Source organism: Nerophis ophidion, linkage group LG07 (assembly GCF_033978795.1).
Source record: "Nerophis ophidion isolate RoL-2023_Sa linkage group LG07, RoL_Noph_v1.0, whole genome shotgun sequence".
In the NCBI taxonomy this organism is placed as follows: Eukaryota; Metazoa; Chordata; class Actinopteri; order Syngnathiformes; family Syngnathidae; genus Nerophis; species Nerophis ophidion.
This window is the reverse complement of record NC_084617.1, coordinates 27,066,564-27,081,227: the sequence shown is the minus strand read 5'-3', so window position 1 is coordinate 27,081,227 and position 14,664 is coordinate 27,066,564. Positions and strand designations below refer to the sequence as shown.

General features: G+C 39.1%; 1 protein-coding gene across 1 annotated transcript in view; it reads left to right on the top strand.

The window, feature by feature from the left end:
* cacna1ha (calcium channel, voltage-dependent, T type, alpha 1H subunit a) overlaps positions 1 to 14,664 on the top strand; it is a 174,708-nt gene that overhangs the window by 103,796 nt on the left and 56,248 nt on the right. The window contains exons 22-23 of the mRNA XM_061905837.1: positions 12,196 to 12,322; positions 12,480 to 12,605. Coding sequence (XP_061761821.1) covers positions 12,196 to 12,322; positions 12,480 to 12,605 — 253 coding nt within the window. The remainder of the gene's footprint in view (positions 1 to 12,195; positions 12,323 to 12,479; positions 12,606 to 14,664) is intronic.

The following is a 14,664-nucleotide window of genomic DNA, read 5'->3' as shown; positions in this document are numbered from 1 at the left end:
TGTTTTGGGAAGTTTGCAGTTTTGTTTTTAGTGGCTTGGGGATACTGGTGAACTAGAGGTGCAGGCGTAGTCAAAATGACACCGTATGAGGGCACCGTCAAGGGTCTTAAGTTTATCCCTGTTGATAACCGCAGAAATCCTGCCCAAAAAATCTAGTTTTATTATTGATCTTTGTGATTGCTTTTAATGCCATTTTTTTCAGCTGAGAGAATGTTGTCCAATATACAACCTAGGTGTATTACCTTGTCTTTGCTGGGGATTATGGTATCACCTGCTTTAAACGTAACGCCTGGGGATTTACCTAGGTTGTGCGTGGATCCAAATAGGATGGACTCTGTTTTACCCAGGTGTAGTGACAGTTTGATATCGGAAAGACAGAGATTACTTAGTTCGGTACAGAGTACACTTTCAACCCTCAATTTGTCCCTGTTCCGCGAACAGGAACAAATTGATGTTACATGCTGATTTCATGTTGTTAAATCAATAAATGAATAACAACAATGGTCCCAGAATGATCCCCTGTGGGACACCACAGCTCACCTTGAGAGGAGAGGACAGTGATCCGTTCACCTTGACCACCTGTTCTCTATCCTCAAGGTGAGATTTCATCCAGTTTGTGGCTGTGCTGTCAAAACCGATTGCCCTCAACTTGTTGAACAGTTTTGAGTGGTTATCTGTGTGGAATCCCTTTTGAAGGTCCAGCATAACCATTCCACAGTACTTGCCCATGTCTATCTCTCGCCTGATGTAGTCAGTTATGTACAGTAGGCATGTATCGGTGGAATGTGATTTTCTGAATCCTGATTGAAATTTGAATGGGAGCTCACGATTTGATAGATAGTTATCTATTTGCTCATATGTTAACCTGTCTATAACCTTTGAGATGGACCAAAGGATGGAAACAGGGCGGTAGTTGGCGGGGTCTAATTTGTTTCCTTTTTTAGACAGAGGTGATATTCTCGCGAGCTTGGATTCTTGTGGGACATGACACTGATTGATAGACAAGTTGGTGATTAGATTGCAACCAGTGGGGCAATCCGGACAGCTGCGCCCCTGAGAAATCTGGTGGGAATATTATAATGTCCTGTGACTTTGTTTGGCTGCAGTGAGCTGCGTTTCTTTAACACATCATCAGTTTTAACGTTGACAAATTTGAAGTCATCCTTGCGTACCTTTTTGTCTTTGTAAAAAGTCTTGGATGTGCTGTTCACCGTAGAGGCCTGAATGTGAGGGCAATTTGCTTAGCAACATGGAAGCGATGGTTAAGTAAAATCTGTTAAAGCAATTTGTCACATTCAGTGTGTCGATGAGTGAGCCGTTTATTTTCAAACTGAGGTTGGTGGTTATTGTTTTGAGACTGCTGTGACCCAATAGTTTCAGGGTCTTCCAGAGTATTTGCGGGTTATTTTTATTTTTCGCTATTTTTTTTGTTTAAAGGGAAACATTATCACCAGACCTATGTAAGCGTCAATATATACCTTGATGTTGCAGAAAAAAGACCATATATTTTTTTAACCGATTTCCGAACTCTAAATGGGCGAATTTTGGCGAATTAAATGCCTTTCTATTTATCGCTCTTGGAGCGATGACGTCAGATAGTGACCTCACCTAGGTAATAAAGCCGCCATTTTCTCAAACACATTACAAACACCGCGTCTCAGCTCTGTTATTTTGCGTTTTTTCAACTATTTTCTTGAACCTTGGAGACATCATGCCTCGTCGGTGTGTTGTCGGAGGGTGTAACAACACTAACAGGGAGGGATTCAAGTTGCACCACTGGCCCAAAAATGCGAAAGTGGCAAGAAATTGGACAAAGTTTAACATGCTATTTAGGCTAGCTGTATGTACATTTGAAACTATATTTACAGCTAGTGTTTCCCTCCACCCACATTTAATGCCAAACAAACACTTACCGATCGATGGATTTAAGTTGATCCAGTGTCACAAGATGCGAAACTTCCGATCGCTGGTCTGCACATTTTACCAGCGATGTTAAGGCAAACATGCCCGAATAGCATCATTAGCTATTCGCTCAATAGCTTCAGTTTCTTCATCAATTTCGTTTTCGCTATCTGCCTCCATACTCCAACCATCCGTTTCAATACATGCGTAATCTGTTGAATCATTTAAACCGCTGGAATCCGAGTCTGAATCCGAGCTAATGTCGCTATATATTGCTGTGCTATCCGTATTGGCATCACTGGATGACGTCACAGGAAAATGGACGATGGCTTCACAGATAGCGAAAATCCGGCACTTTAAAGCTTTTTTTAGGGATTTTCCGGGATTGGTAAAATTTTGAAAAAAACTTCCAAAAATAAAATAAGCCACTGGGAACTGATTTTTATTGGTTTTAACCCTTCTGAAATTGTGATAATGTCCCCCTTTAAGTAACTGGATTTGGCCTTCCTGATCATATTAGTTACTTTTTTTCTTAGCTTTTTGTATTATTTAAGGAGCTGTTCAGTTCTGTTTTAAGTGAACTTAGCGTGTTTGTCATGTCTAAGGTTCATGGCTTCTATTATGTCTGCATTGATCTAGGGTTCTGTTCTGGATTTTACCCCGGAAGCTTTCATGGGTGCTAGCTGGTCAGATACATGCAGGAAGTTGGATTTGAAGCACGCCAATGCTTTTTCAACCGATGAGCAATTTAGTACATTTGACCGGTCCAGTCTCTCCATGGCTGCTGTTAGAGCTTCGCTGGTGTACTTTTTCATCAATCTGAATCTTATTGTGTTGTGACAAACTGATACAGATTTCTGAATTTTACCTGTGCAGAAAACGATGAAATGGTCACTTATTACACCGCTTCTGGAGATGTTGGTCCGGTTTGATGTCAAAATCAAATCAATGACGGTTTGAGCAGCAGGGCACACCCGTGTGAATCGAGTGATCAGCTGTTTCAGGCTATGTAGCTTACAGTAATTAGGTAGGAGTATCTCTTTTTAGGATGTTGGTGTTCAAATCACCGATCAGTATCACTTCAGAATTGCCTAAATCAGCTGATCCCTCGTTTAACTGTTCATAAAAAAAGCTTTGAGTTGGGGGTCTGTACAGAGAGTATATTAACAGTGGTTTGGTTTTGGGGAAATTGATATCGAGCCACAGTTCCTCTATATCACTTTGTTCCAAATCATCCCGTACATTAAAACAGATATCAGATCTTACATACGTACAAACCCCTACCCCACGTCGATTAATCTCCCTTCTGACTACCGTGTAATTAACAATTTCTATCTCAGAGTCCTCAACAGAATAATCAAGTCTGGTCTCGGAAAAGGACAGAATTCCCACCTTACCATTTCCAAAGATCAGTCTGAGTTTGTCAATGTTAGGGAGAAGACTGCTTGAATTCATGTGGATTCTATGCAGTCCTCTGGCAGAGAAAATGTTTTCCATGTCTTGTGACAACGATGTTTCTTTTCCAACGGTTGCGTGGTTGGGCGCCGCCAAAAAAGTTACTCCATTATTGTCTGTTGCGCCATTGTTCGTGTCGTTGTTGTTGTCCCTGTAGTGGCTCGTCGAAGCCGGCGAAGCCATTGCTGTTATGGGGCGTGTCCATAACGACGTGTCCATCTGGTTCTCGTTTTGTTAGCCTGCAGCCTGTTGTGGGATTTAGTTTAGTTTAGTTTATTAAGGATCCCCATTAGTCTACACCGCAGTGGAGACTATTCTTCCTGGGGTCCAGGCAAAAAACATCACACAACCACAGAACAAACGATTAAAATGCAGTACAACATGATCCAATAATAAATTGTCATAATACAAAAATAGCAACAACAAAGAACCAAAAAATACTAATAGATGTTGTTACTTAATAATTTTCATACCAAAGATAAAAATAGCAATATAAAAATAGATATACTGTATACATTTTTGCAAAAATAAAACAAAGAACCAATGGCCTAAAACACATTAGTGTACCAAAGACAAACAATAAGTGACGAAAAAGTATCATCCATCCATTTTCTGCTGCTTATCCCATAATCAATAAAATATTCAATAGTCAATAAAAACAGTCATGACATTAGGTACAATCTAAAATAATCTCTTTACACAATACTTCTCCTTTTAGTTTATTCTTAAAGCCCACTATGCTGGTGATTGATAGCAGATATTGTGGAAGTCTATTCCAGTAAGTGATTGCCCGATACATTACAGTCTTTTTCAAAACATCACTTTTGGGTTTAAGACGGGTGAGCGCACCTCTTTGGGCTAGCCTGGTACCGTAGTTGTGACTGTCACTGGCAAGCAAGAGCTGAGAATACAGATATGAGGGTTTATGGTATGTATAGATGTTTTTTAAAAATAGAATCAAACTACAAGCCAGTCTTTCATCAACTTTCATCCATGACAATTCATGATGCATGATCTCAATGCCAGTCCTAAATGAGCAATGGAGAGCTAGTCTGGCAGCTCTGTTTTGGGTAAGCTGGATTTTATTTAGATCTTGTTTAGATGCATTAGACCAGATTGCTGGGCAGTAGTCTATATGTGACAATACAAGGGATTGTATCACTTGCTTCATAGATGTGTTAGTTAAAAAATAGGCACTTCTTCTTATGATTGAAATGCTTCTGCTCATTTTTGTTACTATGTTTTTAATGTGAGTGGCCCAAGATAGTCTTTCATCTATTGTAACTCCCAGCAACCTGGCCTCTTTAACTTGTTCAACATGAACTCCGTTCAGAGAAACATTTAATATGCGTTCCTTTCTATGAGCATGTTTTGAGCAAATAACAAGACATTTTGTTTTGGAAATATTAAGTTTCATCTTATTTTCTGTAACCCATTTTGAAATCCGCATGACCTCATCTTGTAGTATAGTGCTCAGGTCGGTGCAATTATCTGCATGTGCATATATTGTTGTGTCATCTGCGTAAATTGCACAGCAACTATTCTTTAAAATACATGACATATCATTTACAAATATTGAGTATAATAAAGGTCCCAGGCAACTTCCCTGTGGAATACCACAATATAATGTTTTAATATTTGAAAGGGTTCCATTGAACATGACACATTGCTGTCTGTTGACTAGGTAGCTTTTCATCCAGTTAATCGCTGAGAGTTTAAAACCATAAGCAGACAGTTTTATAAGTAGTAGTTTATGATCAATAATATCAAAAGCTGCACTAAAATCTAGTAGCACTGTGCCAACTAATAATTTACTGTCAATTTGTTTTAGCCAGTCATCTGTTATTTGTGTGAGAGCTGTGCATGTTGAATAGCCAGTTTTATATGCATGTTGAAAGTCTGAATGAATGTTATTTATAGAGAAATACTTTTGAATTTGGTTAAATATAATTGTTTCCATTAATTTTCCTAATACTGGTAAAATGCTAATGGGCCTACTATTTAATCCAGTGAATGTTTCTTTCCTATTTTTTGGTAGAGGAGTCACTCTTGCGACCTTCCATACTTGAGGATAGATTCCTTCTTTAAAACTTAAGTTAAAAATATAGCATATCGGACTGGCTATTATTCCAGCTGACAACTTTAAAAGTCTACTATCTATATTATCATGACCACAAGGTTTGTCAGATTTCAATTCAGACAATAGATTCTCAATTTCCAATACATTGGTGACTGAGAATTTAAATGTACATTCTTTGTCCTGCATGATATCATTTTTAATAAGTGACTCAGATAGAATACCGCTTACAGGCAGCATGCCATTTCTTATAGTATCAACTTTACTTATGGATGCAGCTGGTTTTCTGGGTGACCCTCGGGGCAGCGTCCCTGGGTTGTTCCATGACGATGGTGTCTCGGTACCGGGGGTTGTGTCGTTTTTTGCCTGTCGTTCTGGTCCTGCGCGTGTCCTCCACGCTGGGTGCTGAGGTGGTCATTATTTAAAAATAGGATAGGATAGGAGAGGATGGGCCTTTACTGTCATTGCACAAGTACAACGAAATTTTGTTTTCAGCACAAACCTGTTCAGGATTAGACAAACAAACAGTGTACAGGGTTACAGAACAAGAACGCTGGTGGGTCGCCATAAGGCGCCCTGTAAAAGATGGGAAAAAGGCAAACGCCTGGGAAGGATGAGTAAAAAATACAATTGGAGTGGGAAAAAACCTCCAAAGCAAAGCACATATACATATTACAACATACATCTCGAGATATCTAGCAACAGAGGGAAGGTAGTTCAAGGTCATGGTGGTATGCCGCAGCTCTCAGGCGCTGACCATCCATTCATCACCCCTATGAGATTTGCATCGAGGGCGTTGGGTTGGGGGGTTGGGGTGTGTATGTGTGGCGTATATTTTTGTGAATGTGTGTGTGTGTAAGCCCGTAGTGTGTCTCTGTTCCGCGGCCTTGATGTATTGCAGTCGCTAGTCCAAAGTCAACAACAACAGGTATGTGTCCATGAGAGACAAGAAGGGAGTTTGTTGTGTCTTCACCACACCGTCCTTCGGGAGAGTCTCGAAGCCAGGGAAACAATCCAAGTTAGAATGTTTTGTATGCGGGTGAAAATAAAATTTGCTTTTAACTCTAAATTGTCTATGACTGGTCCTCAAAACTGCGGGGTAGACAGTCCAATGTAATCCACAGATCTTCCCGCATCCTCCAATCATTTGTGGCAGCTTTGGGGTACTTTGAAGACTTCCAATTTGTCGACAAACCAGAGCAACACTTACTCCAATCAGCCGTTGTCCTGTTGTCATATTTCCGAGTAAGTGGATATCTGTCGTCGACAGAAAAGGGTCGCCAGGCACACGGCTCTCCTTCTTCTCCCCAGAGTCTGTTGTGTGTCCAGCAACAACCGCTTTCTCACGACAGCCGGTTACCCCAAACCCAAGATCTTGTCAATTTTGTTGAGGCCAGTTAAATAGTTCCAATGTTTGGATTTGGAGAGCAGTGCAAAAAGAGGCAACAAGAAAGTTAAGACAAGACAAGACAAAGAAGCAAGCAGGAGAGATAAGGGAGAGGAAAGGGGAGCGTCCACCCTCGATGAGTGCCAGAGAGAAAATGGGATCATGAATTGGTTAACGTGGACCCCGACTTATACATTTTGAAAAACTTATTCGGGTGTTACCATTTAGTGGTCAATTGCACGGAATATGTACTGTACTGTGGAATCTACTAATAAATGTCTCAATCAATCAATCACTTCCCCCACAATGGTGCTAGCATTGTTGTTAGCATTATCTATGCTGATCCATCCCCGGTCCGCTGGATTCGATTCTGTTGAAAACTAATTTACCAACAAACCTGGGCCTGGACATGGTTGTATGTCTCCCAACAGTAGCAGACAGATTGAGATAACAATTCCAACATCCATTCGACTCGCCATCCGCTTCTTCTTGCTCTGTCTTTGTGGTGCATAGAGTCGGACTTGGGCAGACGTGTTGTGAAGGATGGCTTTACAGAGCCCAAGAAGTTTTTGTAAGTCCGTCGTCGTAGAATGAATGTAGTAGTTAGGGAAGTTTTCAATAGCTTCACCTACTTGTTTGGACTCATTTCCTCTACACTTCTCATGTTACTAAGTGTGTTTACGATGTAAATAACCGTGAGAAAGTATCAGATGGTGAGCGGTGGTGAAAACATGTATGCTCGCGGTGAAGAGGCGGTCCCATGTGTATCTCAAATATAGTGCATCTCACTTTGCATGTAATGATTGAATATCGCATATTAGTTTCACATTTGAAGTTATCTGCTGACATGAATGGACTTGATCGCGATATTCACATTTTTTGAGTTTCACTTGTGTAATATAAAGAGAAAAAATCTGGTGGGGGGAAAACATGCAACTTTTCTCCGACTGCAATTGAACATTCCCCTGCCAACAATTCGAAGTGTCTACTGTACTGTAGCACATCTGTGCAATCTTTTCTTATAAGTGAAGTGAATTATATTTATATAGCGCTTTTCTCTAGTGACTCAAAGCACAATACATAATGAAACCCAATATCTAAGTTGCATTTAAACCAGTGTGGGTGGCACTGGGAGCAGGTGGGTAAAGTGTCTTGCACAAGGACACAACAGCAGTGACTAGGATGGCGGAAGCGGGAATCGAACATGCAACCCTCAAGTTGCTGGCACGGTCACTCTACCAACCGAGCTATACCACTATATAAAACGTTAATGTATTACAACTGAGTAGCGCCGTGGCCCATACGGACCAAAGCTGAGAAACATGTTTTTTTTTTAGCTGCCCTATTGCCTAACAGCTTAAAAACGGGCCCTATGGTTGAGAAACATTGTTTTATTAAACAACAAAGCTTCAACTTGTGGACAATGTTCCCCGATCAAGCCACATTGTGTACATTTTGGCAACAATTTAAAATAATTCCAAAGGCAACATGTTTCCCACTGGTAAGAAGGTAAGAAAGCAGTAGGAAATGCTTTTGGAGGCGAGCAACCTTTCTAAATATGTTGAGCTGTGTTCTCAACCAAAATGAAGTCCACAGGTGGTGCAGGTTATTACAGCAACGAAGACAACACTATGCACTGTGCTGGCTCACAAGTTGGCAAGTTTGGGAAGTAGGTGCAGAGGCAGGATAGGCTGATCGGATGCTAACATGCTGTAAAAACATCATCCTAGTATGTGGTGATTTAATCAAAGGTGCTTTTTCCTTAACATTATAATATCCAAACTTTCTTAAGCAGAAAATATAACCAAAGAGGCAAATAAACAGCCTTGTAGTAAAATGTGTGTGGAATCTGCATGTTCTTAGCGAACTTCTACTCCCACGTTCGAAAAACCTGCATGTTTGGCTCCTTGAAGATTCTAATGTATGTACGCTAGGTAGGGCTGAGCGATATACATTGGGGCAAAAAAGTATTTAGTCAGCCACCGATTGTGTAAGTTCTCCCACTTAAAATGATGACAGAGGTCTGTAATTTTCATCATAGGTACACTTCAACTGTGAGAGAAAGAGTTTGAAAAAAAATATCCAAGAATTCACATGGTAGGAATTTTAAAGAATTTATTTGTAAATTACGGTGGAATATAAGTATTTGGTCAACCATTCAAAGCTCTCACTGATGGAAGGAGGTTTTGGCTCAAAATCTCAAGATACATGGCCCCATTTATTCTTTCCTTAACACGGATCAACCGTCCTGTCCCCTTAGCAGAAAAACAGCCCCAAAGCATGATGTTTCCACTCCCATGCCTCACAGTAGGTATGGTGTTCTTGGGATGCAACTCAGTATTCTTCCTCCTCCAAACACGACGAGTTGAGTTTATACCAAAATAGATACATGGATGATACAGCAGAGGATTGGGAGAATGTCATGTGGTCAGATGAAACCAAAATAGAACTTTTTGGTATAAACTCAACCCGTCGTGTTTGGAGGAAGAAGAATACTGAGTTGTATCCCAAGAACACCATACCTACTGTGAAGCATGGGGGTGGAAACATCATGCTTTGGGGCTGTTTTTCTGCTAAGGGGACAGGACGATTGATCCGTGTTAAGGAAAGAATGAATGGGGCCATGTATCGTGAGATTTTGAGCCAAAGCCTCCTTCCATTAATGAGAGCTTTGAATGGTTGACCAAATACTTATTTTCCACCATAATTTATAAAAAAAAATATTTAAAATTCCTACAATGTGAATTCCTGGATTTTTTGTTTTATCATTCTGTCTCTCACAGTTGAAGTGTACCTATGATGAAAATTTCAGACCTCTGTCATCATTTTAAGTGGGAGAACTTGCACAATCGGTGGCTGACTAAATACTTTTTTTGCCCCACTGTATCGATATACGCGATATATCGCGGGTTTGTCTCTGTGCGATATAGAAAATGACTATATCGTGATATTCAAGTATACGTTCTCACGCAGTTGATTTTAGCTGCGGGCATTACACTGCAGGCTCTTCCCACTCCTTCTTGTGTCTCCTTCTCACAGACAGTAAGCGCAGGACTAATGAAGAATCTTTTCAGGCAGAAACGTTACGGAAAATTTTACTTCCATTTCAGGGCATTAAAACAGGAAGCATATTCTCAACCCGCAACACCTGCGGTGAGCAAACTTGTCCCAAAGATGGCCTTTTAATTGCCGTTGCCTTTGTTTAAAAAAAATAAACAAAAAACTGTTTACATTATGGCCATCAGCAAAAAAAAAAAAATCCATAATTTGGCCGCAGGTTTCAAAGCGCAGGAAAAAAAACTAACGGCTGTGTTCATCTCACAGTGACAACATAAATACATCGGATTTAGCGTAAGCCTGCTCTGGTTAACATTCAGCATTCATTGAGACAAATAACTACATAAATGGCGTGTAACTGACTACTTTTACTGCAGGGGTTTACCAACCTTTTTGAAACCAAGAGCTACTTTTTGGGTACCAATTAATGCGGAGGGCTACCAGTTTTATACACACTTAAAAAAATGCCTGAAATAGATGTCCCCTTAGCAGAAAAACAGCCCCAAAGCATGATGTTTCCACCCCCATGCTTCACAGTAGGTATGGTGTTCTTGGGATACAACTCAGTATTCTTCTTCCTCCAAACACGACGGGTTGAGTTTATACCAAAAAGTTCTATTTTGGTTTCATCTGACCACATGACATTCTCCTAATCCTCTGCTGTATCATCCATGTATCTATTTTGGTACAAACTCAACTCGTCGTGTTTGGAGGAAGAAGAATACTGAGTTGCATCCCAAGAACACCATACCTACTGTGAGGCATGGGAGTGGAAACATCATGCTTTGGGGCTGTTTTTCTGCTAAGGGGACAGGACGGTTGATCCGTGTTAAGTAAAGAATGAATGGGGCCATGTATCATGAGATTTTGAGCCAAAACCTCCTTCCATCAGTGAGAGCTTTGAATGGTTGACCAAATACTTATTTTCCACCGTAATTTACAAATAAATTATTTAAAATTCCTACAATGTGAATTCCTGGATATTTTTTTCACATTCTGTCTCTCACAGTTGAAGTGTACCTATGATGAAAATTACAGACCTCTGTCATCATTTTCAGTGGGAGAACTTGCACAATCGGTGGCTGACTAAATACGATTTTGCCCCACTGTATATCGCCCAGCCCTACCTAGCGTACATACATTAGAATCTATTTAAAAGAGGAGAAAACACGAAAAAAAAATTAAAATTTATTTTTTAAACATAGTTTATCTTCAATTTCGACTCTTTAAAATTCAAAATTCAACTGAAAAAATTGAAGAGAAAAACTAGCTGATTCGAATCTTTTTGAAAAAATTAAAAAAATAATTTTTGGAACATCATTAGTAATTTTTCCTGATTACGATTAATATTAGAATTTTGATGACATGTTGTCCAGGGTGTACACCGCCTTCCGCCCGATTGTAGCTGAGATAGGCGCCAGCGCCCCCCGCAACCCTAAAAGGGAATAAGTGGTAGAAAATGGAAGGATGGATGTTTTAAATAGGTTAAAATCCAAGCCGCACTTTTTTCGAATATATAACAAATTGGACCAAGCTATATTTTTAACATTACTTCTTCTAGATTTTCCAGAACAAAAATTTTAAAAGAAATTCAAAAGACTTTGAAATAAGATTTAAATTTGATTGTAAAGATTTTCTAGATTTGTCAGAATCATTTTTTTGAATTTTAATCATAATAAGTTTGAATAAATATTTCACAAATAATCTTTGTTGAAAATACAGAAGCTAAAATGAAGACTTAAATTAAAATGTATATATTATTCTTTACAATAAAAAAATAATTTACTTGAACATTGACTTAAATTATCAGGAAAGAAGAGGAAGGAATTTAAAAGGTAAAAAGTTTAAAAATCCTAAAATCATGTTTTAAGGTTGTATTTTTTCTCTAAAATTGTCTTTCTGAAAGTTATAAGAAGCAAAGTAAAAAAATAAATGAATTTATTTAAACAAGTGAAGACCAAGTCTTTAAAATATTTTCTTGAATTTTCTAATTCTATTAGAGTTTTGTTTCTCTTAGAATTAAAAATGTCGAGCAAAGCGAGACCAGCTTGCTAGTAAATAAATACAATTAAAAAAATAGAGGCAGCTCACTGGTAAGTGCTGCTATTTGAGCTATTTTTAGAACAGGCCAGCAGGCGACTCATCTGGTCCTTACGGGCTACCGCGGGCACCATGTTGGTGACCCCTGTTCTACTGCATGTAACAAAGTAAAAAGGGAATATTTGGTCGGATATACCTTTGGTCCACTGTTGTGCGGCGTCAGCAGTTATCAGATTTCCAGCTACAACAGAAGCTGTGTCATTTTTGTGTGTTCCAGGGTGATCAGTCGTGCGCCCGGACTGAAATTAGTTGTGGAGACTCTCATCACTTCTCTTCGACCCATCGGCAACATTGTCCTCATCTGCTGCGCCTTCTTCATCGTGTTTGGTATCTTGGGAGTGCAGGTAATCTTCTGTGCACCGCATTGAAATCTGTTTAGTAAAAAATAGGACAACACTGTGGAAAAAAAACTTTCAGAATAAATTTGTAATAATTGGCGTAATGGACAGAAAAAACATTTTTAAATTCAGATCATGTGTTAATAATCTGCTTTCTTTTTAGCTATTCAAAGGGAAGTTCTTCCATTGTGAAGGTCTGGACACCAAAAACATCACCAACAAGTCGGACTGCCTGCACGCCAACTACAGCTGGATACGAAGGAAGTACAATTTTGACAACCTGGTTCAGGTACAAACAAAGTCAGATCGAGATCACCAAATGTTAGTCAGTCCCTGTAGGAATTTGCGATGTCACGACCGTACCGATTCCCTCAAATTCAAACAATTTTGGTGAATTATTTTCAACTTTGTCCAATGCCTTCAACTTTCCCGCTTATGTTGACTGATCAGCATCGAGCTCGCCAATGAAATTTGTCTCTGAGTGGCTTTCAAACGCACACGGCAACTATCTAATCAAAACTTATGTTTGTGTAGACGAAGCAGGACCAACAATGTGTAACAATATATCAACAGTTCATTGATCAAACGACACAATTGTTGTCTTACTGCATAGCTCAGTCCTATTTCCTGTCGTCATCTACACAGCTAATTTTCCTGAAGGAACTCTCCTGAAGGAATCAATAAAGTACTGTCTATCTATCTAAGCCTTCTGGGTAATATAGTAAACAAATATTTACTTCCTAGTTTACATGTTTTTATATACCACATTTTCCAGAATTTAGAGCGCACCAGTATATAAACCGCAGTCACTAAATAAATAAAGAATAAAAACATTTTTCCATAGATTAGCCGCACCGGACTATAAGCCACAGACGTTGTGAAATGAGTTATTTACACAGAAATATTCTGTAAATTTTTATTTACGTATATTGTTTTCAAACGGTGTCCGTAACACGGCGGTAAAACGGCTCATCAAACAAAACAGAATTCATCGTCATCGAGCTAGCTCTCCAATCAGCTAAACAGACTCAATAACTCCACGTTGACATTTTGGCGAATTTACTGAGGAATTTGTGCAACAACACAAAAAGGATGTCATTGTACGTTAATAATACTAACACAAACACTTGTAAACATGTTGGTATATTAGCTAATTACATTACGATAGCACGTAAAAATATGCATAAAAACACTCCTACAGACATCATACATGGGATGGTTTAGTAAGTTGTTTATTGTATATTGTTTATTGTATATATTGTTTTAGTTATATTAAAACTTACAAATGTTGCTTGGAGTGATGAATGAAAATTCCATACGAGTAAAAACGCTATGGAAGGCTCGAAGATGGAACGGCGCTTATACTTCCGGTTGAAAGCTCTAAAAAGAAGGGCACTGCAGCACCTGCAGAGATCGTTTTCGTCCAAAAAAATCGCGCCATTGCACAAACATTTTAGTGTTTTTGCTTGGTTTGTTTTCTTCTTTTTAACTATTTTCATATCTATAAATCAACTCCGCTGTTTTAACAGACGCAGGGTTCAAAGCGTAAGACAAAAAGTACGGGCTTACATTCCGGAATTTGCAGTATTTTATTAAACTTGTATTTTTTTCAGGCTAAGACATTTAAGAACATGTTTTCATTTGTAATGCTGACCAAGCAAAGAAACATTACATGTTAGAGAAGGTGAAGTATGATAATAAGCTCAAAGTTTCAAGGGAACTTGACTGTCATACCAGCACACATGAGATGGCACGAAACTGAATGCATCTGTCATTCACCAATGGAAATTACGGCTATAAATCGCTCTCAACAGTTCACAAATGTAGTGTGTTGGAACATAAGCTAATGATTAAGCGTAAAACATAACACATTAGTGGGGGTTTCTTTCTATTATAACTAATAACAAGAGATGTCCGATAATGGCTTTTTGCCGAAATCCGATATTCCGATATTGTCCAACGCTTGATTACCGATTCCGATATCAACTGATACCGATATATAGAGTCGTGGAATTAACATGATATTATGCCCAATTTTGTTGTGATGCCCCGCTGGATGCATTAAACAATATAACGTTTTCCAAAATAAATCAACTCAAGTTATGGGAAAAAATGCCAACATGACACTGCCATATTTATTATTGAAGTCACAAAGTGCATTATTTTTTTTAAACATTCCTCAAAACCGCAGTTCGGTATTTGGGACATGCTCTCCCTGAGAGAGCATGAGGAGGTTGAGGTGGGCGGGGTTGGGGCGGGGGGCTGAGTTGGGTTTATTTATTTATCTAGAGGGTAGCAGGGGCTGTATATTGTAGCGTCTTGGAAGACTCAGTGCTGCAAGGGGTTCT